This window comes from Hypomesus nipponensis, chromosome 13 (genome assembly GCF_054491055.1).
Source record: "Hypomesus nipponensis isolate SF chromosome 13, ASM5449105v1, whole genome shotgun sequence".
In the NCBI taxonomy this organism is placed as follows: Eukaryota; Metazoa; Chordata; class Actinopteri; order Osmeriformes; family Osmeridae; genus Hypomesus; species Hypomesus nipponensis.
This window is the reverse complement of record NC_140373.1, coordinates 10,246,861-10,269,468: the sequence shown is the minus strand read 5'-3', so window position 1 is coordinate 10,269,468 and position 22,608 is coordinate 10,246,861. Positions and strand designations below refer to the sequence as shown.

General features: G+C 48.6%; 2 protein-coding genes across 4 annotated transcripts in view; both read left to right on the top strand.

Annotated features, from left to right (window-relative positions):
- The window catches only part of slc39a11 (solute carrier family 39, member 11), a 46,280-nt gene extending 37,126 nt beyond the window's left edge, over positions 1-9,154 (top strand). For both annotated transcript variants that reach the window (XM_084670455.1, XM_084670454.1), the window contains exons 6-10: positions 1,983-2,159; positions 6,041-6,110; positions 7,015-7,113; positions 7,684-7,842; positions 7,959-9,154. In XM_084670455.1, the coding sequence (XP_084526581.1) occupies positions 1,983-2,159; positions 6,041-6,110; positions 7,015-7,113; positions 7,684-7,842; positions 7,959-8,037 (584 nt within the window). In that variant the 3' untranslated portion in view covers positions 8,038-9,154. The remainder of the gene's footprint in view (positions 1-1,982; positions 2,160-6,040; positions 6,111-7,014; positions 7,114-7,683; positions 7,843-7,958) is intronic.
- A 2,107-nt stretch (positions 9,155-11,261) lies between these two features.
- On the top strand, positions 11,262-12,621 carry LOC146259974 (uncharacterized). Of its 2 annotated transcripts, XM_084670520.1 has the most exons (4): positions 11,262-11,323; positions 11,362-11,783; positions 12,026-12,142; positions 12,222-12,621. In XM_084670520.1, the coding sequence occupies exons 2-4, from the start codon at positions 11,411-11,413 to the stop codon at positions 12,497-12,499; spliced, it is 768 nt and encodes a 255-aa protein (XP_084526646.1). In that variant the 5' UTR covers positions 11,262-11,323; positions 11,362-11,410; the 3' UTR covers positions 12,500-12,621. The 2 variants fall into 2 exon arrangements, with proteins under 2 accessions (XP_084526646.1, XP_084526645.1); XM_084670519.1 differs by having other exon boundaries at positions 11,276-11,783.
- The last annotated feature ends 9,987 nt before the right edge of the window (positions 12,622-22,608 follow it).

Below are 22,608 nucleotides of genomic sequence, written 5' to 3'. Positions count from 1 at the left end.
ACGCTCTTTTGCAGTGTGTTTGGAATTCTGATTCGTCACAGGATTTCAGTGACCAAGGTGACAAAAGTGTGTGTAGTGTACAGCCAGTTTAAATATGGTATAACAAAGATATAACCATTGTATAAAGAGGGTAAAGAATATCAACCGAAGTATTTCATACACCTTTTTCCAACGTAGGACAGTAGGATTGGACTTATCTGCATTGCTTTATCTGAACATGACTTTAGTTTTGAGGTTTACTTCTGACCTGGTTTCTGCATTCCTTCATCCATTCCTCCATTCCTCCCCCCATCACCAAGTCAGTAGCACAGGGACTGTAGGGAATTCAGTTTAAATGCAACAGGTGGTTTCAATTTTTTCGAAAATTATGTAAATGTTCTGCTTTGGAAGAGTGACACATAGGTTAAATCAATTAGGCTATTTTTGCAAAGTGAAATTGTTTCTGAAAAAAAATGACCGCGGAATATTTGTCATCCATCAATTTCAGAAAGAACGACGTCAAAGCTACTTTTCACTGGCAGATTTAAATGACAATAGAACCGCTTTAAAACATGGATTTTCAAAAGGTTCCCTGTAATGTAACTCACATTTACATAGTATTACTTAGCAGACGCTCCTTTCCAGAGCGACTTACAGTAAGTACAGGGACATTCTCCCCGAGGCAAGTAGGGTGGAGTGCCTTGCCCAAGGACACAACTTAATTTTCACGGTTGGGAATCGAACCGGCAATCTTCAGATTAATAGCCAGACTCCCTAACCGCTCAGCCATCTGACCCCTTGCTTTGAAAAATGCAGACTCCAGCCATGACCCTTACCTGGTCTCTAGGATTCGGCCAAACTGTTTTGATTACAGATTAGGGCTCTCTTAAATCCATTAATCTATGGATCAACCGGCTGATCAATAAACCCCCCCCAAAGCCCTCGCAAAGGTCAGGTGGGAAGAACCCAACAAAGGATGGATTACTCCATCCTTCACTGCCCACTTTACTGCCTTTGACTGTGTCTCCAAGTGTTGTGTCAAAGATGACTTGAGAGGGAGGGAGGGAGGGATGGAAGGAAGCGTATTGACCTTTTTACATCTTACTGTATGTTATTCGGGGGTGGGGATATTAGATTGACTCTAGGGAAGTGGAGGCGCGTTTGACCTTTGCAGTCCAGATAATTAGCTCTGTTCGTGGAGGCGGGGCTATGTAGACGTGGCCAGCACTCTGCGTAATGAAGGTCAATAGTTAATCTGCATCTTCTGGAACCTTCCGGAACCCCAGAGCCAATATTCTGTATTGAATCCCAGTGATGTTGTTTACATCGTTTTAGAAGAGATGTCTCACAAACTCGGTTGCTTTTGGTAATAACTCTGACACACTCATTATTCTGGCTTCACCAAGTTGAACAATCTTAGTTCAGTCGTTTGATAACTCACGCTTCATTAGATGTCTCTCGTTCACTGGAGTTCTCCACATGGAGAGTAAATAATCTGATGTACAGTATGTCTGAGTTATCTAGACCAAACCCTTAGAAACACTTCTGACATGGTGTTTATTCTCTCTACTCTCTGTTCATCTGATCAAGTTAAATAAATGAAATTCTGCCCTCTTTTTTCAGTTAGCAGACAAATTCATCCCGAACGATGTACAAACAGTGCATAGAAAGTACAGGAGAACATCCAGGGTCAGAAGTGCATAGCTCTACTGTACGTCTGTGCAGTCTGGGAACTGTCTGTTTGCAAGCCACATCAAAGGAACCACATCTCAGCCAACAGTGTCATTGTCAAAATGTGGAGTCTTCGATACGGCAGGGATGTTGTGGTAGAGAGTACGTGAAGGTCGTGTGGATGGTACACGTTATTTGAAGGTGTATAGGTTGTATGAATGTTATGTGAACGTTACTCCCTCTCTCTCTCTCTCTCTCTCTCTCTCTCTCTCTCTCTCTCTGTCTCTGTCTCTCTCTCTCTCTCTCTCTCTCTCTCTCTCTGTCTCATACAGATAAGATAGATAACGGCGAGGTGTACCAGCGGCGGAAAGGAGCCCACTCAGGACACTCAGAGGGACAGGAAGTTGGCATCAGGCAACAGGAAGAGGCAGGACAAAGAGAGAAAGAGAGGAACAGCTGGCGACGGATTGTCCTCCTCATCCTGGCCATCACCATCCACAATATCCCAGGTGAAGATGACACTACACACACACACCACACACTTCACACACACACTTCAGTTCCATCTCCGGAACTGAATATCGTATTGTTGCTAGGTAAGCTCTCAAGCTGCTACCCCTGTGTCTACATCAATGACCTCCCCACACCTTCTAATTCAATATGGATTGGAAACCTGCTGCGGGGATCGACCCTGGAAACAAAGACTCCTAATCAATCATCAGATTGTGACATGTGGTCTTTTTAATTAGCGGAAATAGCGCCTGAAGAGTTTGGATCGATTCCCATATTCAATGTTATTGTTTACCATATTTGGTCAACAACATCCTGGACGTCAGACTGATCTCAAGGGACGCTGCTTCCGTTCTCGTGCGGGGTGATGCGGGCTGAGGGGGGAAGTGTGTGTGAGCGCTCGATGAGCGCTTGATTGGTGTGACGCAGCAGCCCCGGGCTGCAGGAGCCCCCCAGGGGCCGTGGCGGCAGGATCATGCTAGGGGTGACGCGCAGCTCACCTTGACACCGTTAGAGCCTGCCCTCTGTCACTCCTCGTATCACACGGTCGCTAATGCACCTTCTCTCTCATGCACTCACGCGTACGCCAGCCAGTCAATCAGTCAACCAGCTAGCCAGATGTGCAGCTTAGAAGTGGCAGTAAGGTGCTTTTCAATAAGCCACTGTGACATGTGCTTGAACAGAGGGCAGCTTTTCTCTCAGGGGCTTATCTGATCTCTTGGGTGCCCCTGATGTAACCACCTGGGCAGCGCTGATCTCTGGGCCTAATAAGATGTGTTTGCTGTCAGACTCCTGGTCCGATGCTGGTCCAGTCCACAGCAGCAAAGTGTAAGGATGGATTGAATACCAATGGTCAGAGTGTGTGCGCATTTGTACTCAGATGCTTGTGTGTGTGTGTGCGTGTGTATGTAATCAGAGTTTTGTGATTGTTTTTGGAACCCTGCTGGAATGAGAATCAAATGTCTGAAGCTGTCAACATTGTATTTGTTGAGAGGAGACGGCGGGTGGTCAATGAGCACACACGCACGCACACAGACACACACAAAGTACACACGCACAGACACACACAATGTACACACTCACACACACGGACATGGCCATTGGCATTCAGCAGTTTAGCCTTAGCATCAAAGTACAGTGACAGAGCCCCCAAGTTTAGGAAGTTGTTTTGCATCAGCTGCATCAATGGAGATGACAGCATCCACACAGACTAACCAATAACTGCCCAGCCCCAGGCTGTGCCCTGGGCCCTGTGGGCCAATTAAAATCCCTGGCTGGGCAGCGTGCCCGCCCTCAGGCATGGCGTCTGCTCTTTGAAGCGCTGGCGGTGGCTTTTATCAGAGATTGTGTTTACAAATGCTGAGTTGATTCAAGTGCTTCTCTATCCTCTCGTCTCCCATCTCTCTTTCTCCGCTCCCTCCCTTAAATGAGCCACTTTGTAGATAGTGGGTATATATTTGAATATTTGCTTATATTTTGTATCATATGTTACGTTTGTGCTGTATCTGTTTGGATAGATCTAGGGGACTTACTGATGTGTGAGTGTGTGCGCGTGTGCGCGCTTGTGCGTTTGTTGTGTGGGATTGATTGATCTCTTTGAATAAAGTGAAAGATGGAGTCCAGATCTTGTCTGCTTGTCAAAAGTGAGTTGTCAACACAACCCCCAGCCTGCCTGGTGCATTCTGGGTTCGTACATATGGAGGGCATTTGAACGTCTGTGTGACAACCTAATGACAGCCTGCAGGGAGGGAGGTGACAGCGATGTCTGGGGTGACTTCAGTATGTCGCACCTGATATGGGAATCCGCACAATCTGAGTGGCAGTGTGTAGATTGACAGCTAGTACCCCCCACCCCCTCCCCTCCTACCCCCCTCCACTGTCCTCATCTCATCCAATCTGGCTTTCATTTCGGCATTTACCAGTAAGGACACGGCACATAAGGAGGGTCCATAATCAGTCTGAACCTCTCCAATGACTCAAATAAATGAAAAAAGACCTTCTTCAGAAGAAGACCTTCGGGGCTTTGAAGTGGGGGTTAGAGGCTAGGCTTCAGCGCAGCCGGCTCTCCAGACGAGTGTTCTTTCCGCGGTGGGGCTGGAGACGGAGGAACCACAAGCCCATCCCAGCCCGGTCGTCCATCCGCGGCGATGGCAGACATCTCCGTCTTTGTGTTGTCTTGGCGCACTCGAGGCCCTTCAGTCGACGATCAGAGCGTTCGTCTGGAGTTTCGTCTCCGCCGGTCGGCATGGTAACGGCGCGCCAGGAGTCGAGCGGCCGCACGTCGCGTTTGTCCTCGTCCGGCGGTGACTCATCCGTTTGCAAAGTATCACGGGACGTGGAATTCCAACTTAGACATGAGTGTGTGGGGGAGAGGAGGAGGAGGAGGAGGAGGAGGAAGGCGGCAGAGGGCTCCGAGGGGTGGTTGGTTGGTGGCTGAAGGAAGACGGCACAGTGGAGGGGGGGGGATGGAGGGAGGAGGAGGTGGAGGAAGGAGGTGAAGAGGACAGGGGGAGGGGAAGAGGGGAAGGAAGGGGAGTAACAAAGGACAAGGAAGAGTTTTCAAAGTTTTTGGAGTCGTCGAAGTGTACAGGAAAATGAGGATGGGCGTGCGAGGTGAATATGAATGAGAGGGAGCGCTTCCCCTTTTTATAGAAAAACAGTCTGTTCCAGACCTTCAGGAGACGATGGTTTTTATTTGATGTGGACAGAAAGGAAAGGAGGTGGAGTTGAAGTGTGGAAGTGTGGGTCTGCATCGACTAACAGAACCGGGGCATGATTTCTTTAAAAGAGCATATAACATCCAGGGCATGCTGGCATCATTCTCTCTCACCCGTACACACGCACACGACGTGTCAGCAGTCAGGTCAAACTGGCATCAATTGTAAATGTATAGAGATGGAGCCGCCCGAGTGACTGACAGACAAAGAGAGAGTCTGCCTGTCTGCCTGCCGGTCTGCCTGCCGGTCTGTCTGTCTGTCTGTCTGTCTGCGTAGGGTTTTACTCTCTCCCTTTTCTGTTATTTCTTCTTCTATTGTTTTGTGTTCCATTTCATGATGTTCTATCTTCCCTGCAGTCACAGGAAGAGATTGCCCAGGTGTTAGTGTGTCTGTAAGTGTGTTTGTGTGTGTCTGTGTGAGAAAGGGGTCGCATTAGATGAGCTTCGATTGGATTGTCTTTACGGTCCAAGGTGGGGAAATGAGTTTTACTCTGTGCTGCAACATTAACCAGTCACCCAAACACAGAGAGACAGTTTCATCATAACCTCGTAGTCACTGGGTGATGCTTCCCCTGAGGAAGGGGGAGAGAAAAAGAAATGGTCAGAGAGAGATGGATATTTGAGGGCCTCTTTCATGCAATCTAATGCTTGTTTATAATGGTGTTGACCTTGGCCTTAAACATGCCACTTAGTGCTGATTACAGAACTAGTTATGGGACCTGATGATGTTATGATGAGAAAAGGGAGAGAGAGAAAGAGAGGATGGAAGGGGGGAGAGGGAGGGAGAGAGATGGAAAGGGGGAGAGGGAGGGAGAGAGATGGAAGGAGAGAGATGGAAGGAGAGAGATGGAAGGAGAGAGATGGAAGGAGAGAGATGGAAGGAGAGAGATGGAAGGGGGAGAGGGAGGGAGAGAGATGGAAGGGGGGAGAGGGAGGGAGAGAGATGGAAGGAGAGAGAGGGAGGGAGAGAGATGGATAGAAAGGGAGAGAGATTCTTTGTCTGCTGTCTCTGTCGCTTATCTCTCCACTGCAGTTTGTCTCTATCTTTATTCTCTTAATCTTATCCACAAGAAGACAATTCTTATTGTCTTCTGTCTTTCTCTTCCCATGCCCCTTGGAAAATGTGCATCTTTGACTAAGTGTGTGTGTGTGTTCCTTTTGCAGAGGGCTTGGCTGTTGGAGTGGGATTTGGAGCCATTGGAAAGACTTCTTCTGCCACATTTGAGAGTGCCAGGTGAGTCCACCCGAGTGTGTGTGTGTGTGTGTGTGTGTGTCTGTCTGTCTGTCTGTCTCCATGTGTGTAAGAGAGACCATCATCCTGATAGAGTACTGAGTGTATTTCTTTGTAAGCCAGCACATCAGGGCCCTCTGCTATGTGCTGCTGCCCCCTAGTGGCTAAGATGCACCGTGCCATACTGTGTGGAAAGCAGATGATGCTCATTTGAAGGACTGGATTAACGGGGGGGGGTTTTGTAGCTCCCATTATCCCCCAGTAAGGAGAGAGAGAATATGGGTGAGAGAGAGGGAGAGGTGGAGGGATGTGGACGTGTAGGCATCTCATGTGTTTGGTGCTCGTGAGTACAGAGGAATCTCTCAGTCTTACCATCCACTGAAACAGCAGGGGTGAGGAGAGGAAGCCGAGCGTAAACCCTCAAGGAAGACAAGGAAATCTCCCAGGGAAACTCTGGATTGCTCCCTTTCCTGCCCTCCATCTCTCTCTCTCCCCCCCTCTTTCCCTTCCTCTCTGTTCCAATCTGTCTTTGTTCTGACAGGAAGCCAGATGTCTTTCTGCCCCACAGTGCCATACACACGTGTTTGATGTATGATTATGGTGCGGTTTATTCTGTCTCTCTGTCTCTCTCTCTGTCTCTCTGTCTCTCTCTCTCTCTCTTGGTCTGTCTTTTTCTTTGCAGCTTCTCCTTGACAAGCTGTCATGAATCTTCTTTCATAGGGGCCAGGATCTTGACTAGGTTCCAGAGAAAACTGTTTGATAGGAATGTTGATAGAGCGGTGTTTGTGTGTCTTGTTAATAATGTCGACAGCAGGTTTTATGTGAATAACACCTTGAACAGCGAGGACACTACCAGTCCGTCGGTTCAGGATTGTGATCTAAGTGCTCACGTTTCCATCTCTCACAGGAATCTGGCCATCGGGATTGGCATCCAGAACTTCCCAGAAGGCCTTGCAGTGAGCCTTCCTCTCAGGGGTTCAGGGATGTCCACATGGAAAGCCTTCTGGTCTGTATAAAGCTGCTGTGTGTGTGTGTGTGTGTGTGTGTGTGTGTGTGTGTGTGTGTGTGTGTGTGTGTGTGTGTGTGTGTGACTGATACGAGGGATGGAACTGACAATGCCTCCCTCCAGGCCTGCTCATTTCCATTCTGGACACTAACCCTGTTGTGATGATGTTCAGTCGGCGATTGAGGAAAGACTTAAGACTCTCAATAACAAGGGTTGACTGAATGTTTTATCTGCGATGGCCTGGAATCATTGGTATTCGAATAAAAAAAAGTGGTAGGTTACAGAGTGACTTCTCTACATTGGGGTAAACAGGACCAAATACAGCTACTGTAGAACCCGTCCTTCTAGGGTACAGCATGGGGTAATCATGTGTCTATCCTTCAAAGGGAATACAGGACATTGCCGTAACTCAGCAAGGTCCTGCAAGCTGCTGTCTCCAGGCTTTCACGAGTGAGAGGCCCCAAGTCACATGTATAGAGCTGTATGCGGTTCAACTGGTGACCTTAGACACAGAGAAGTCCTCTCTTACTGAACACTCCTCCTATCACCCTCTGTGTCCGGTCACCTCAGGTACGGCCAGCTCAGCGGGATGGTCGAGCCCATCGCTGGGTTGCTAGGCGCGGTTGCCGTGGTGCTAGCAGAGCCGCTGTTGCCGTACGCTCTGGCGTTCGCTGCCGGGGCGATGGTGTACGTGGTGGTGGATGACATCATACCCGAGGCACAAGTCAGGTGAGTGGTGAGAGAGAGAGGGAGAGGGAGAGATTATAAACACACATTGTTACTTTGAGGAAGGTGCCTGTGTTTCTCACGTCCCCTTCTTCCTCCTCTTCCTCTTCTTCTAACAGTGGAAATGGAAAGCTGGCATCCTGGACGTCCATCTTGGGTTTTGTGGTGATGATGTCGCTAGACGTGGGTCTGGGCTAACAGAAGCCTGGCGTCTGGAGCCCCTTGCTATTGCAAACAGACATCCCGCTGTTCACGGTGTCACTGAATGTCACGGCAACGGCTACTGCCGACCGCTAGAAAGGGACCAACTCTGCCTTCTCTCTCCGCCTCTGTCTCTCTCCTTGTCTCTCACTCTGTCTCACTCTCTGTCTCCCTCTCTGTCTCTCTCTCTCTCTCTCTCTCTCTCACTCTGTCTCACTCTCTGTCTCCCTCTCTCTCTCTCTCTCTCTCTCACTCTGTCTCACTCTCTGTCTCTCTCTCTGTCTCTCTCTCTCTGTCTCTCTCTCGTCCCCCCCCTCTGGTTTAATCTGCACCTCCATCTGTCTCCATCTCTTTATTGTTTTCGTCTGTCAGTCTTTTGACTTTCTACATCAGTAGCTCACTCTTGTTGTTGATCCTATGATTAGATTTTCAGGTAGCTCAGATGTTTATTTGGCTTTTTTTTTATGTGGAATTTTGTTTGCAATCCTCATAATTCAGTGTGACGATACTTGACGGGTGATGTCTACAGTGAAGTGATGATTCAATGAATGAATGTGTTCGCACTGGGACCACAGTCACTTGATTGTGATTGGGCAAATGCATAATCTACTATTGATTCTAATTTGATGAATAATTAACAATGGATGTTTCTCACAATGTCCATCCTCGGGGTCTCAGGGTGCCATGTTGGCTTCGGCTGTCAACCCCACTGCTTCAGTTTCACCTCAGATGCTGTGTTGTAAAGGCTGGTTGATTTTAACTGAAGCAGGAAGAGGAACAGGATCCAAAATCAGCAGCTAATTGTATTGTTTGAATAGATGCATTCTCGGCTTATATTGCAATTATTTATTTGGCTGAAGCTGATATGAGGTTGCCTTTTTGGTAATACCTCCTTTTGAATGACCAAATGATTCTGTGATGTTTCCCAACCTGGTGGGTCATGCAGCTAATGCATGCATTCTTTCTGCTTCAGGCTAACTTCCTAAAGGGCTTTCTCTGTGTATACATGACTGTTTAGGGGTTGATATGTGTGTATATAAATATATTTTAAATGAAGAGAATGATAACATGACAACTATTGTTTGTTTCTCTGAAGCACAACTTCCAGTTATGACATTAAGAGGTCAAAACAAGGTCGAATGAAGTTTTGAATTGTTTGGGATATTTGCAGTCAGAATACTGCTCAATGTAACTTGATTGTTTACTGTAACTTGTGTCTACGTTATAGTACTGTCCTTTATTCTGGTGTTCTGTACCAAGCACCTATTTAATAGGGAGGTTTCCATTGGCAATTATAAAGAATATGCAATAAACCACGTTTGCATACACAGTACAATGGCTTTACCCCTGTAGGTTATATGTGTGCATTTCAGTGTGTGTATGTCTGTACAATGTGTATGTGTTTGTCCTAGGGAGTGGTGACGCCCTGCGTGATCAGACATATGGTCTGTGGTCCCTTAAGTCCCAATGTTGGAACTGGACACACACACCCACACCTCGTTTCCACGGTGAGGACGGAAGAGAGACACCGAGTGGCATGCGCCTGCGGTGCTCACGTCAGCCGCTTGTACCTGGAGCGAGCGTGGACTGAGCATCAGGACAGTGCTGCTGCTCCACACGCACGCTCACACGGGGAGAGAGAGTGGAGGGAGAGACCCCTCTGTAATGGTCTCCAAAACACAATAGGGCTACTGTTTGTGAGCGTCTGTCAGGGCATGTTTTATGTGAGAAGGAAAAAGCTTATTCAACCATTATTCATGTGGACATCTAAAGTTTGCCTGAAAGAAAGAGTGGGAAAAGGGGGGGGGGGGAGGGAAAAAACAAATCTGTCTGGTTATCATGAATTGGCGGAGTCCCATGTTCAAATCTGGAGCTTTGAAAGCAACTTGAGACCACTTCTGTAGCTTACTCCAACACTTTATCTCTCTCTTGCTCTCTCTCTCTCTCACACACGGAGACTGCTGGGGCATAAATATTGGCGCTATTCCATTGCATGGTAGCGGCTCGATTTCACTACACTTGCCTTTTTAATTTTCCATCTGGCAAACCTGGCACTAGTAACTAGGGGTGGGCGGATAAATCTAAATATTGATAGTATCGATACCAACGTTGGTATCAGTATTGATCGATACTGGCGTTTTTAAATGCATCTTCTCTGCATTTAGTACATAACTCAGTAGTGGTTGTGCCAACACCGCTCCTCTCACTTTGCTCAAGCTCACTTTGCTCCTCCCCCACCTCCCCTGCTATGCTGTGAGTTGTTGCCGGTGTCGTGCCAAGGCACTTATCCCCACCAGGACGTGCATCCCCTGGCCGCGGGAGCGCGCGTGCATTCATAGAAACAGAGTTTAACTGCTGCACTTCAAATTCACCTCTTAACAGGGTTTTCAATAACAAGGGACTCATTTATCTGCATAAATAGGTTTATTTGTGGAGTGTCTGCTCTTTTCTAGCAAAGGTTACAGAGGGGAATCAGGGGATACACATTATATCAGGCTGTTTTTTTCACCTGATATAATGTGTACCCCCTCCCCTAACATGCAAAAGGTCTGTCCTGCCATCATGTGTGTTATTTTCTGTGTTATTTTGGTCACATTGAACTGATCAACCTGACTGACCCTAACATGCAAAGGGGTGTCAATGAATAGAAGTTACAGATATGCACATTATATCTGGCCGTTTTTTTACCTGATATAATGTGTATCTCCTCTGTAACGTCTGTGTTCATTGACAGACCCTTTGCATGTTATTGGAGGGGGTACACATTATATCAGGTGAAAAAACTGCCTGATATAATGTGTATGTATGGGTACAACACTTGCATGCACGTGCAGTAACATGACCCATCAGCACACTATGCTAACAGTATACAAAATCATTTGGCCTGTGTTTTATTATGATCATAATCATGATCAACTATTAATCACAAAATCATGAAATAATCATGAAAATCAAATTAGCACATTGATTATGCATTCACTTCATAAAGTATGAGGCATTGCTTTCGCCTACACGAAAGTAGATAAGCTGGTTATCTAAGTAAAAAGTATCGGTATTGGTATTGGCAATACTGGCCCTGTATTTACTTGGTATCGGACCGATACCAAACGTTGATGTATCACACACCCCTACTAGTAACCAACCTGCCACTTTTTTTTTTATCGAGGTTAAGCGAGGCAACGTCAAAGGACGACGTAAAAATACTGCGTATTGATTGGCCAGAGAAAGTCGTCATTGCGTCACTACGTAATTATTGAACGGCATGGGGCATCCTGCACGAATGGTATCAATGGCACAACCCCGCAATTTTTTATAAACAAGCTAATATAGTGGCCGCAATTGTTTTTAATGCAGTGGATCATTTGAATAGATGGCACCCCTCAAAACCACGCGGTGGTTAATTGAGGAGGTGCAGACGTTCCTCTGTTTGGTGGCCGATGAAAAGATTCAGCGACAGCTGGATGGGGCAACTCGGAAGGAGAAGGTCTACCAGGAAGTGTCTGAATTGTTGGCCGCACACGGATACCAAAGGACATTCCAACAGTGTAGGGAAAAGTTAAAAAAACTTAAAAGTGACTATAGGTCTATCAAGGACCTGAACAGCGGAAGTGGTTCGCATAGAAAGAGTTGGAAGTGGTTCGACCAGATGGACGCAATATACGGCCATAAACCTGCTAGCAATGGAACTGGGAAGGAAGACGGTCTCGATTTGTCCACGGATTTGTTGGAGTCACTGAAGGATGGTACTTTGTTTTGTTCCTTTTAATTTGTGCAAAATATACATGCATACGAACATGCATAAGATATACAGTATATTTGCATATACACGCCTAGGCGTACTCTATGGCAGCACAAAAGATGGAAATATAAGCTGCTTGTTGTGCAACGTGTATATTTACGTCCAATTTTCCAGTTGGTGTTGCTAAATCGTATGGTGTTTTGCATTAGTTTGTGTAATTAACAATTCATTTGTATAATCTTGTAGAAGACGTTTCGATAAGCGAAGAGAACTCCGATGACGCACCGGCAGCAGCGGCATCACCGGCGTCACCGGCACCGGCAACATCCACCGCCAACATTACATCGCAGCGTGTATTCACAGGTAGACATGGCAAATATCTGGGATTGTAATACAATACAAATTACCCGGTAAGATCAATTAAACCCAAACTATTATCCAGGCAGGAGGAAACGACATCGGGAAGATGAACATCTGACTGTCTTGAGGGAGATGTTGGCGGCTGATGTGGAGCAGCAGAAACTGAACCGGGCACAGCAGGAGCGGAATTTACAGATGGCCCTCGATGATGCAGTTCAAGCAAGGGAGCTGGAAGCAGCCTTGAGGAGGGAGGAGAATGCTGAAACTGCAGCCTTTAATCAAGCTTTCCTTAGTACACTGGGCCAGCTAGTGCAGGCATTGAGTGGCCGGCGTGACCCAGTTCCTCCGCCCCTGGACTAGACCCATTTCCCCTGGACCTGACCCCTTATGCCTTAGGTCTATAGTTTGTACTTTTGTATATATGTTTGTTTGCATATTTGCACATTTGTTTTCAGTAAACTGTTCTACGGACTTGTTACACATTCTTTTTAATCGTGTTTTCCTCATTGAGGTTTTCCTAAAGGCTCCACGTAAATGGGCATTAACGTGGAGCAATGGTACTAAAGATTTATGTTCAATTTGCAATATGTTTAGTACACTAATACAGGAAAGACAGCATTAACATTTAGCTGTTCAACTAGCACATCAGCCCCTCTGTGCTCCCCTGCCCCTCCTCTCTACACCCAGTGTCAGTGCCTCTCCTGTGGCTGCAGGAGCTTCACCCTCACTGTCATAGGCCAGTGACCCTAGACACACAGCCAATGCTAACGTTAGCTGTCAGGTTAGCTTATCCTCTTTGTGGGACCAGTCATCAGAACTCTGGAGTCTGGTGTATGATTTTCCATCCGTGGGAGTTTGGGGTCAGGGTGGGGTGGGGTACTGGTTTGCACAGAACGCACACGGCACTTACACTTTTTGAATATGTTCCTGGGTGTAGGTGTCAATGTTTAAAGTAAGGCCTTGCTGCCATCGCTTGATTGAAAAGGACCAGTGCACCCTGTGATGAACTTGTAGCCTGTTACACCCCTACCGGGCATAACAAGGTAGCACAAGCGCTAACTATCCACACCAAAAAGTATCGTTGATGATTCCCTTGAGATTACAGACATATTTTACTGTGGTTGAGCTTCGAAAGTAACGGCAGATGGTGAAAAAGGATAGTTCTTCAAGTCCACCTAAAGGACTTGGCAGGATAGGCACTTCATGCCGACCTAAGGGCGATTTGAGTTTTAGACTTACCCCTCACTCACGCAAAATACACCAAGAGTTTGTCGAATTATCAACCAGTACGGCTGAGGGGACACGACAGAGCAGCTGTTATCCTCACTTTGGCCACTGGGTGGAAGCAACGCTTCATGTTTGAACGAGCCCTCCCTTTGTAGAGGGGACAGAGGAGAATCAGAAAGTATGGGAGGAGGATGAGAAGTGGTTGTTTATGTAAGGTTGTCCTGCGGTGTCACCCCGGCTTCCCACAATCCTTCACTCCTAACGTGTTGCCACAATGTCTCTTCCCTCAGGCTTTATTGATGGTTAGCTCAGTAAATAACTTTACCCTCTGTTGCTGTTGACAATTCTTCTCTCTTTTTCATTACCTTTCATGGTTCATCCCTCTCTCTCTTCCTTTTCACGAGGATCGCTCCATTTACAACCTCTTTTTCCTGTCTATGACATCTGTCCATCCCTCCCCTCATACCCCTCTCATTTAATCCCTCAATTGATCCCTCCCCTAACCCTTATCATCCACCCTGTTCTCTTTTCCTCTCACCTGTCCTCTCATCACTCCTCCTCTCCTCCTCACTTCTCATCACTCCTCTTTCCTCTCTCACCTCCTCCTCTCTCTCCTCCCCTGGGGGTCTGGGCTCTTCTCTCTATCCATCCAGAACGTTCCCTGGCCTTTGTCCAGCACCCTACAGCTGGTCCCCATTGAGTTAACCCCCACCTTCCCCACTCTCCTCCATCTCACCCTCCATCCATCCCCCACAGTGAAAACAACAGAGGGATGGAGCTAGGATGGGCCTGATTGAAGAGTGCCTCATAATTAACCCTTTCTTCCTCACAAAAACGCAAGCACCCCAGCAGCCTGTGTGTGTGTGTGTGTGTGATAGAGAGAGAGAGAGAGAGACCAAGTTACCAGCACATCCATGAACATCACAACTAAACAACAGCCTTTGATGACCAACATACATCCTAGCCCCACACCCGCAACACACACACACACACACACACACACGCTTGCTCACACACTCATCAGGCAGCGACACCTTCTAATTGGGATGGATGGAGCTCGTTACGTTGCATAAAGAGAGAAAGAACAGAGGGGTGGAAAAGAAAAACAGAAAGTGCTAGAAAAACAAACATTAAAAGAACCCTCTCAGCTTCCCCTCTCCCTCTCTTTCCACTTCCAGACACAGAGGCTGACTCCGCTGTGTAGAGGGACCCAGTGGGCTGCTTGGCCTCTGCTACACTTTCCCTGCTCTCTCTTCCTCCCCCTCTTTCATCTCCTTTCCTCTTTCTCTCTGTCTCCCTTTCTCCGTCTGCCTCTGTGTTTCTCAACCCTGCTTTCTGTCTCTTCCCCTGACTCTCTCTCTCTCTCACTCTCTCTCTCTGTGTCTCTTTCTTTCTGCCCCATACAGTACAGAAGCCAACATATGCAAACTCATACTCACCAGGGCATCGTTCAGATCCCACTCACAATATTCCCTAGTTGCTGCAGTGTGTGTGTGTGTGTTGCATAGTATTATCATTTTTCATGGTACTGGCCCCTGTTAGAGCCTTTTTTGGAACAGTGAAAGTGTGTATCAGCTGAAGTGTGTGTGTGTGTGCACAGCATAGTCCAACATTCCTTTACACTCTCCTGCAGTTTATGGCTTAGGGGCAGAATGTTAAAATAATCTGCATTTTGCACATTGCTGTATTTCTAAGCACTCTTAAACCGCTGTAAGTTTGAAACCAGTGGAAGGTTCTGCAGACATATTGAAATCCTTGTTACGTCAGAGTGTGTGTCTCTGTGTGTGTGTGTATGTATTTTTGGAATCAAAGCCAGATCGTCATGACCGCGAGGTCTGCGTCTCCCCCCAGCGCCCTGCCCAGCCTTGCAAGGAGATCACCCTCACCTTTAGACGTCTCCTGCACCAGCCTGTCACAGTGGACAACCAGGCAGTGTGGAGTGTACTACGAGTGGGTAGCATTCCAAACAAGTCTGATTTTCTGTGTGTGGGGGTGCTTGTGTGTGTGTGTATGTGTGTGTATAGGGTTCAGCTAGAAACACCGTAGGCCTGTGCAACTACCTGCCTCCACGCTGGATGTGGGTTGTGAGTTTGGATCGCAGAACCTTGTTCTCTGATACAGGAGCTCCCTGATTCACTACTGGCATAACGTCTGTAGATAACCATCTAATAACACCTCCAGTGAAAGTATGTCCTTCAATGAGTGTGTGTGTGTGTGTATTTGTGTCGGTTTATTTGAGTGTGTTTGTGTATGTATGTATGTGTGTGTTTGTGTCAGATGATGGAGAATGATATAGTGGAATGTTCCAGCCCCCTAAGTGGAGATAAATAGATGTTTATGTTCCTGTGCCGTCTGACAGATATAATGTTCCTGGGTTTATGATGTGGGCCAGAGGCTCCCCACTAAGCACACTGAGCATGTTAGGACAGAGGGAGAGAGGGGGGTTAGAGAAAGACAGAGCGTGAGGGCTGAGAGAAAGGGAGAGAGAGAGAGAGAGAAGGCTAGAGGGGGGTAGAGAGAGAGATAGGGAGTGTGAGAGAAGGTTAGAGGAAGATAGAAGGCGAGAGAGTTATAGAGGGAGGGGGAAGGGCTGTTTTTTATCCAACTTGGAGGTCTGTCAAGGCCATGCATGTACTTGCAAGCCCATGTAACTCTCCATACTGTCAACTGGGCTGCATACAGGTATAGAGATTCAGATGATCTTAGTAGGCAGTTCTCTCCCTCCTCCACTCTCATTCTCCCTCATTCCATGCACCGAGTTATCAAAATCATAGAGCTGAGAACTCTAGTCGTCTATCATGCGAACCAGTTTTTACACTGGAGGAGAGAAGAGGAGAGATCTGGGGCAGAGGAATTACGGGAGGAGAGAACGGATGGGAGAGAGACAAAAAGAGAGACAGAGATACTGATAATGTGAGAGAGAGACAGAAATATGTTTCGTATTCTGAGACAGAGAGAGAGATCTGCCCCCCCCCCCCCCCCCTCCTAGAGTCTCTCCATCCCTGTTTGGGTATAGAGATAGGTCTCTCTGATCACTCCTCTGTTGTCCTTGGAGGAACCCTAAAGCCCTCTTCCGACCCCCCCATCCATCTCCTGTCTCTCTGGGAGGCGGAGAGAGGAGGCAGAGAGCAGCTGTCCATCCTGGAGGACACACAGCCCGGCTTCCTCTCCATATCGCCATGTCGTACCAGAACAGCCTGCCATGTGTGGAAGACCACAGGACGGGCCGTTCTACTGGTCAGGAGCAGGGTCAAACTGGCAGGGCTGGTTGTCATTTCCGCGCAGTAGGGAAAACAGCTTTTTCTAAGTCCAGGGTATTGCGTGTTTGGTTCTAATTTTAGAGTGGACCTTTTGTCTGATCCTTTGGGTGCGTTCATATTGTGTAACCTGGCGGCCCTGCCAAAAGGGGTCTAAAAATAGGCCGTTTGTGTATCCACTGGTGTTACACAACAGGTGAAGGAGGGGGGCTTTGGCGTTGTGACTGCTTGTGTGTGTGAGAGAGAGAGTGTGTGTGTTGACCTACAGTGACTCAGCTCTTTAACACTGTCGTTTTTAGCCTGGGAGCTTGGAAGCAGCTTTAGTGTTTGACGTCATTACAGGAGGAACAAGAGATGGAGGGAAAAGGAGGAGAGGAGGAAAAAGGAGGAGAGGAGGAAAAAGGAGGAGAGGAGGAAAAAGGGGTCTGGGGCTCTGTGACACACCTTTCCCACAGAGCACGCCAACAAGATGGGGGAAGACATCCATCTCTCTCACTCTGTCACTTTCTCTAAGTCTCTCTTTCTCTTTTCCGGTCTCGCTCTGGCTCTCTGCCTCTTTCTCTGTCCTCTCTCTCCCTGTGTCTTTCCCTCTCTTACTCTCTTTCATTCTGTCTCTCTTTTCCCCCCTCTCCCCACTACTGTTTTCCATTGAGTGCCCTGTATTATATAGAGATCATGGTAGGCACCTGAATCCTATTACTTCCAGTCTGGTGTTGTAATCGCTGACGTGTGGGGACTTCGATCTCGAAGCTCCAGCAGGATCTAAACCAGGCCAGGGCCTGTGAGAGCCTGGTAGGTTGTGGAGGACAGGCTGGTGGGTTGTGGAGGGCAGGGTGGCTGGGTGTGGAGGGCAGGGTGGCTGGGTGTGGAGGGCAGGGTGGGTGTGGAGGGCAGGGTGGGTGTGGAGGGCAGGGTGGGTGTGGAGGGCAGGGTGGGTGTGGAGGGCAGGGTGGGTGTGGAGGGCAGGGTGGCTGGGTGTGGAGGGCAGGGTGGCTGGGTGTGGAGGGCAGGGTGGCTGGGTGTGGAGGGCAGGGTGGGTGTGGAGGGCAGGGTGGGTGTGGAGGGCAGGGTGGCAGACCTCCCTTGGTGTGACTTTCTCAGGCTCCAACCATCTTCCCAGGCCAGTCGGGACTTGAGCTGTCTCTACAGACAGGCCTACGTGACAAGCACTCCCATTGGTTGCTACAGGTTAGGGCATGTAAAGGTGTGTGTACAGTATGTGTGTGTAAACGGGGAGATGCACTCGCACACTCCGTACAATCACACACAAACACACACTGACACACACGCTTGCTGACTCCCAAACATACGCACATACACACACACACACTCAGAACAGACAGAACTGACAGGCTGCAGACTAACCTGTGATGGGGTATTACCCAGCCCCTCCCTGCAGGCTGCTCCCAGATCAGTCTGCTCCTCCAGTACTCTATTGTTGCTGCCCACTTCAGACAGACGATCAGGCCACAGGGGGTCTCAGGGGGCATGAGAGGTGTGTCTGTGTGAGCGTGCATGCGTCTGTGCGTGTGAATGTGTCTGCATGTGTCTGTCTGCATCAATCTGTCTGCATGTGTCTGTCTGCATGTGTCTGTCTGCATGTGTCTGTCTGCATGTGTCTGTCTGCATGAGTCTGTCTGCATGAGTCTGTCTGCATCAATCTGTCTGCATGTGTCTGTCTGCATGTGTCTGTCTGCATGTGTCTGTCTGCATGAGTCTGTCTGCATGAGTCTGTCTGCATCAATCTGTCTGCATGTGTCTGTCTGCATGTGTCTGTCTGCATGTGTCTGTCTGCATGTGTCTGTCTGCATCAGTCTGTCTGCATGTGTCTGTCTGCATGAGTCTGTCTGCATCAATCTGTCTGCATGTGTCTGTCTGCATGAGTCTGTCTGCATCAATCTGTCTGCATGTGTCTGTCTGTCTGTGTCTGTCTGCATCAGTCTGTCTGCATGTGTCTGTCTGCATGTGTCTCTCTGCATGTGTCTTTCTGCATGTGTGTGACACCAGTGTTGCTGCCACCTTGACCCCTCTCAGACAGACTCACCCTTCCATTGTACCCTACCCACAATGCTCTGGGGGCTCTGTGCTCTGGAGGTCAGGCAGCCAGAGCGGAGGCTCTCCGCTGGGATCTGGCTTTCATCTCAGCTGTCCCCATGACACTCATAATCTCTGTGAGAGCACATTACAGACTGAATGTGTGTGTGTGTTCGGTAAGAAGTGCAGATGTGTTTTTGTCTGTGCGTGTGTGTGTGTGACAATTGGGTGTGTGAGTGTGTTGTGTTTTTTCTGCTACTGTAAGCCCCTCAGTGTGTCTGTGCTGGATGAAGAAGGCCTATTGAAAGATGGCGGCTTGCTGAGGTTTTGGCGACATGCTTCCTGTCGTCCGTCTGTCTAGCACCCTGGGAACGACGCTGGGGATGTTGCCGTGGAAACGGGCCGCGTCCCCGTAAAGCTTTGCGTTGTGGCGTCCGCCTCAAGCTGGTCCAATGGCAGGCCCCACCTCGAGTCCAGCGTGCACATAAACACACATACACATGCACACACTCTTTGGACCTACACAAACACACACATAGACACACACTCACTCCTTCATAGCAGCACGCGCGCACACACACACACGCACACACGCTCTCCCTCTCTCTCACACATATACGTTGACATTGTGAGCGGTGGATGGCAGGAGACCCGGGCCTCGGCTTGACATATTTATCTGTCATATTTACGCTGCATTAATCTCCAACATCACACGAAGCATTCTGGGCCCTCGTGTTTGTGTTAGCCTCGGCCTTGCGCGCTAGCTAAACAAACACACCAGTGCGGTGAAGGCAGGGAATGTGGTGTGCTGTGTTGGACATGCTAAAGGCTGTTTATTTGAGCTGGGAGAGCAGCTCTGGAATGAGGAGCTGGCAGGGTGACTCGTCATATTTCTGACCTTGCCCGCCTGTCGGCCATTTTTATGAGTGATAGTGAGTGGCCCGCGGGGCTGTGAGGGTGCTGGAATACTAACATTATATTACTGCTCTATTAAGAAGCCAGAGAGGTGATTGATGGTCGTTTTACTGCGGATAAAGAATCATGTGGATGCCCGAGTTGCCGGGGCAACAGGTAAACGGAGTGGGCGTGTGTAAACAGTGTGGTCAGTGTAGCAGATATGAGGGTAGAGGATCATGTGGAGAGAGTTTATGTGTGTCTGAGTGTGTGTGTTTGAATGTGCGACGGTGTGTGTTTGTGTGTGTTTTCATGTGTGTGTGTGCATGTTTATGCATGTGTGTATTTACATGTGCGTGTGTGTGTGTGTGTTTACGTGGGGTTTGCATAAAGACCCCTTCTTGTCAGACAGCTGTTCCCACCACATTCCTACATCCTGGAACCTCTCTGAAATCTCGTCCGCCCCAAAGTTACCATGGTAACCCCCCACAACACCCTCCCCCTGTCACAGATACAGTAGGATAATAGGACAGTAGTGTGGTAATGCAGTAGTATCGTGCAGTAGTATATTTGTGCAGTAGTGTAGTCTCTCTCTCTCTCTCTCCCACACACACAAACACACAGACAGATTCACAAACAACAGTGACTATCCTAGCATTGAACCCCAGCATGCTTATGCATACGCATACACTCACCTCCCACCCATCCTTCACTCTCTCTTCCTGTCTCTGCCGTAATAAGACAAGTGGGCGGGTGTTGTTGAGTGATTGACAGTTGCTTGGCCTGTCTGTGTGCCAGGGCGCTGACAGACGCTCTGTCATTGGACGGATGAAGACGAAGCAGCCGAGCCGGTTCTGGGCTGAGACTCGCGTGGCGACGAGGAGTAGCGGTCTGGTGCTCGCCGCAGGAACTCACTTCCTCAATGCTCCATCGACGAGAACAATGACAGATGTGTCACTCACTCACCCACCTGGCCTCGGTCTGTGTCTGTCTGTGTGTGTGTCTGTGTGTGTGTGTGTGTGTGTGTGTGTGTAGGCATGAGTGTTTGCATACTCTACTTAAGCACAAGGGTTTGGCTCTAGCGATCAGTCATTTGGAAGAGCTGTCTGCACGTACGACAGTTAGAGAGAGAGAGCGAGATGGGGTGAGAGATTAAAGGAAAGAAAGGAGGACGAGAAAAATCAAGAGAGTAAAAGACTAAGAAGACTAAGAAAAAGACAGAGATAATAAGAGAGGGGAGAGGGAAAGAGACAGAAAGAGAAAGAGTGAGTGAGAGAGAAAGAGAGAGTGAGAGAGAGGCTGTGCCACCACAAACAGCTCTAATGTTCACATAGAAGACCCGTAACAGCCTCAGAGGGCCTGCAACCGTGGCAACAAGGCTAAACACTCCCCCCCAACCAAAACCACAAAAATATATCTGAGGTTCTCCTTAAACCGCTGGCCCACAGAACACCTTGGATCCAGAGTCCCAGAACCGAGACACCTGACGTTTTACTGGGCCACACTGCTGAAAGAGGAGGAGAGGGGGATTATGGGAGAGAGGGACGAAGGAAAATGGATAAGAGAGAGCGAAGAAAACACAGAGAGATAAAACAGAATGTCCTCTCTCTCTTTCCTTTTCTTACCCTCTCTCTCACTCGCTCTTCAAATTCACTGGAGAGGGGCTCTGGTTATGGCCTCGATGTATGTATCGTAATGTGTGTGTTTCTGTGTGTGTGCGTGCGTGTCTGGAGTGCGTTGCCAGGTTTGTGAACGTCAACCCCGCTGGTCTTCAGATAACTTTACTGGCTATGTGAAACGACTTTGTAAATACCCACAGAGCAGTGAACCATTTCACCCCTGAACATGCTAGAGTGAGTCAGAAAGAGAGAGAGAGACTTGTATTCTTATACTGAGGACATTTGACCCTCAAATGTCAGGAGACTTTGGAAATGCCGAAGAAATGATCAGATCTAGGAGGAGGAGGAAGTAGAGGAGGATGAAACGGCGGAGGAAAAAGCGGAGGTGGAGCAAGTGGAAGAGTGGGAGCAGAAGGGGGAAGTGGAGGTGGAGGAAGAGGAAAGGCAGGAGGAGGAGGAGGTGGTGGAGCGGCAGGAGGATGTATAGGAGGAGGAGGAGGTAGAGGAGGAGGGGGAGGGGGAGGAGGAGGAGGAGGAGGAGGCAACTAAGAAGGAGGCAAATCACCAGCTGTGTGGCTGATGTTTCCCGGTCCTGATCCTGTCCTGTGGAGTTTCCATCTGGTCTTGCGTACGATGCAGTGAGGAGTGGTTTGTCAGCACACATCTTAAACACTCGTCCGGTCCGACTGGGACCACTATGGCTGCGGAGGTCCCCGTGACGGCTGAGCACGAGTACGTGTTTGTGTCTCTGTGTGTTACTAGGCGGTACATGGTGGACTCATCACAGCGCTGGCGGCCTGTGGTTTGGATGAGCGCTGGTGTTCTGTGATGTCCTGCTGGGCAGAGTGGGGAGAGCTCCAGCTGGCCCCGGGACTGGGCAGGGCTGCACCCCGCATCTGCTCTGGAGTCTCTCTCTCTACCTCGCGGTCTCTCTCTACCTCATAGTCTCTCTCTCTTTCTACCTCACAATCTCTCTCTCTCTCTCTCTCTCTCTCTCTCTCTCTCTCTCTCTCTCTCTCTCTCTCTCTCTCTCTCTCTACCTCACAGTCTCTCTCTGCGTCATAGTCTCTCTCTGCTTCATAGTCTCACTTCCTCATCAAGTCTCACGCCGCCTCACAATATGATACGTCTCTCTCACAGCCTCACAAAGAGACTCCTGTTGCCGTCTACCAAACTTGGTGTGATGTACAGTGTTATGACCCGCAGTCTCTAGTCCCTGGCACAAGGGGGTGTCTTAGTGAACCAGCCTCTGACAGGTGTTTCCTCTGCAGTGTTCCTGTTACCCATCCTGCCTCTCTCCCAGATCCCTCTGTCATCGCTGCGTCCACCTGCCGTTCTGTGACTGAGGAAAACGCTTTTTCTTGTTCACCGTTTTCTGTCAATTTGTTCCTTTGATGACCTTGTAAAAAAATAAATAAAAGACAGATGTTTGACAGTT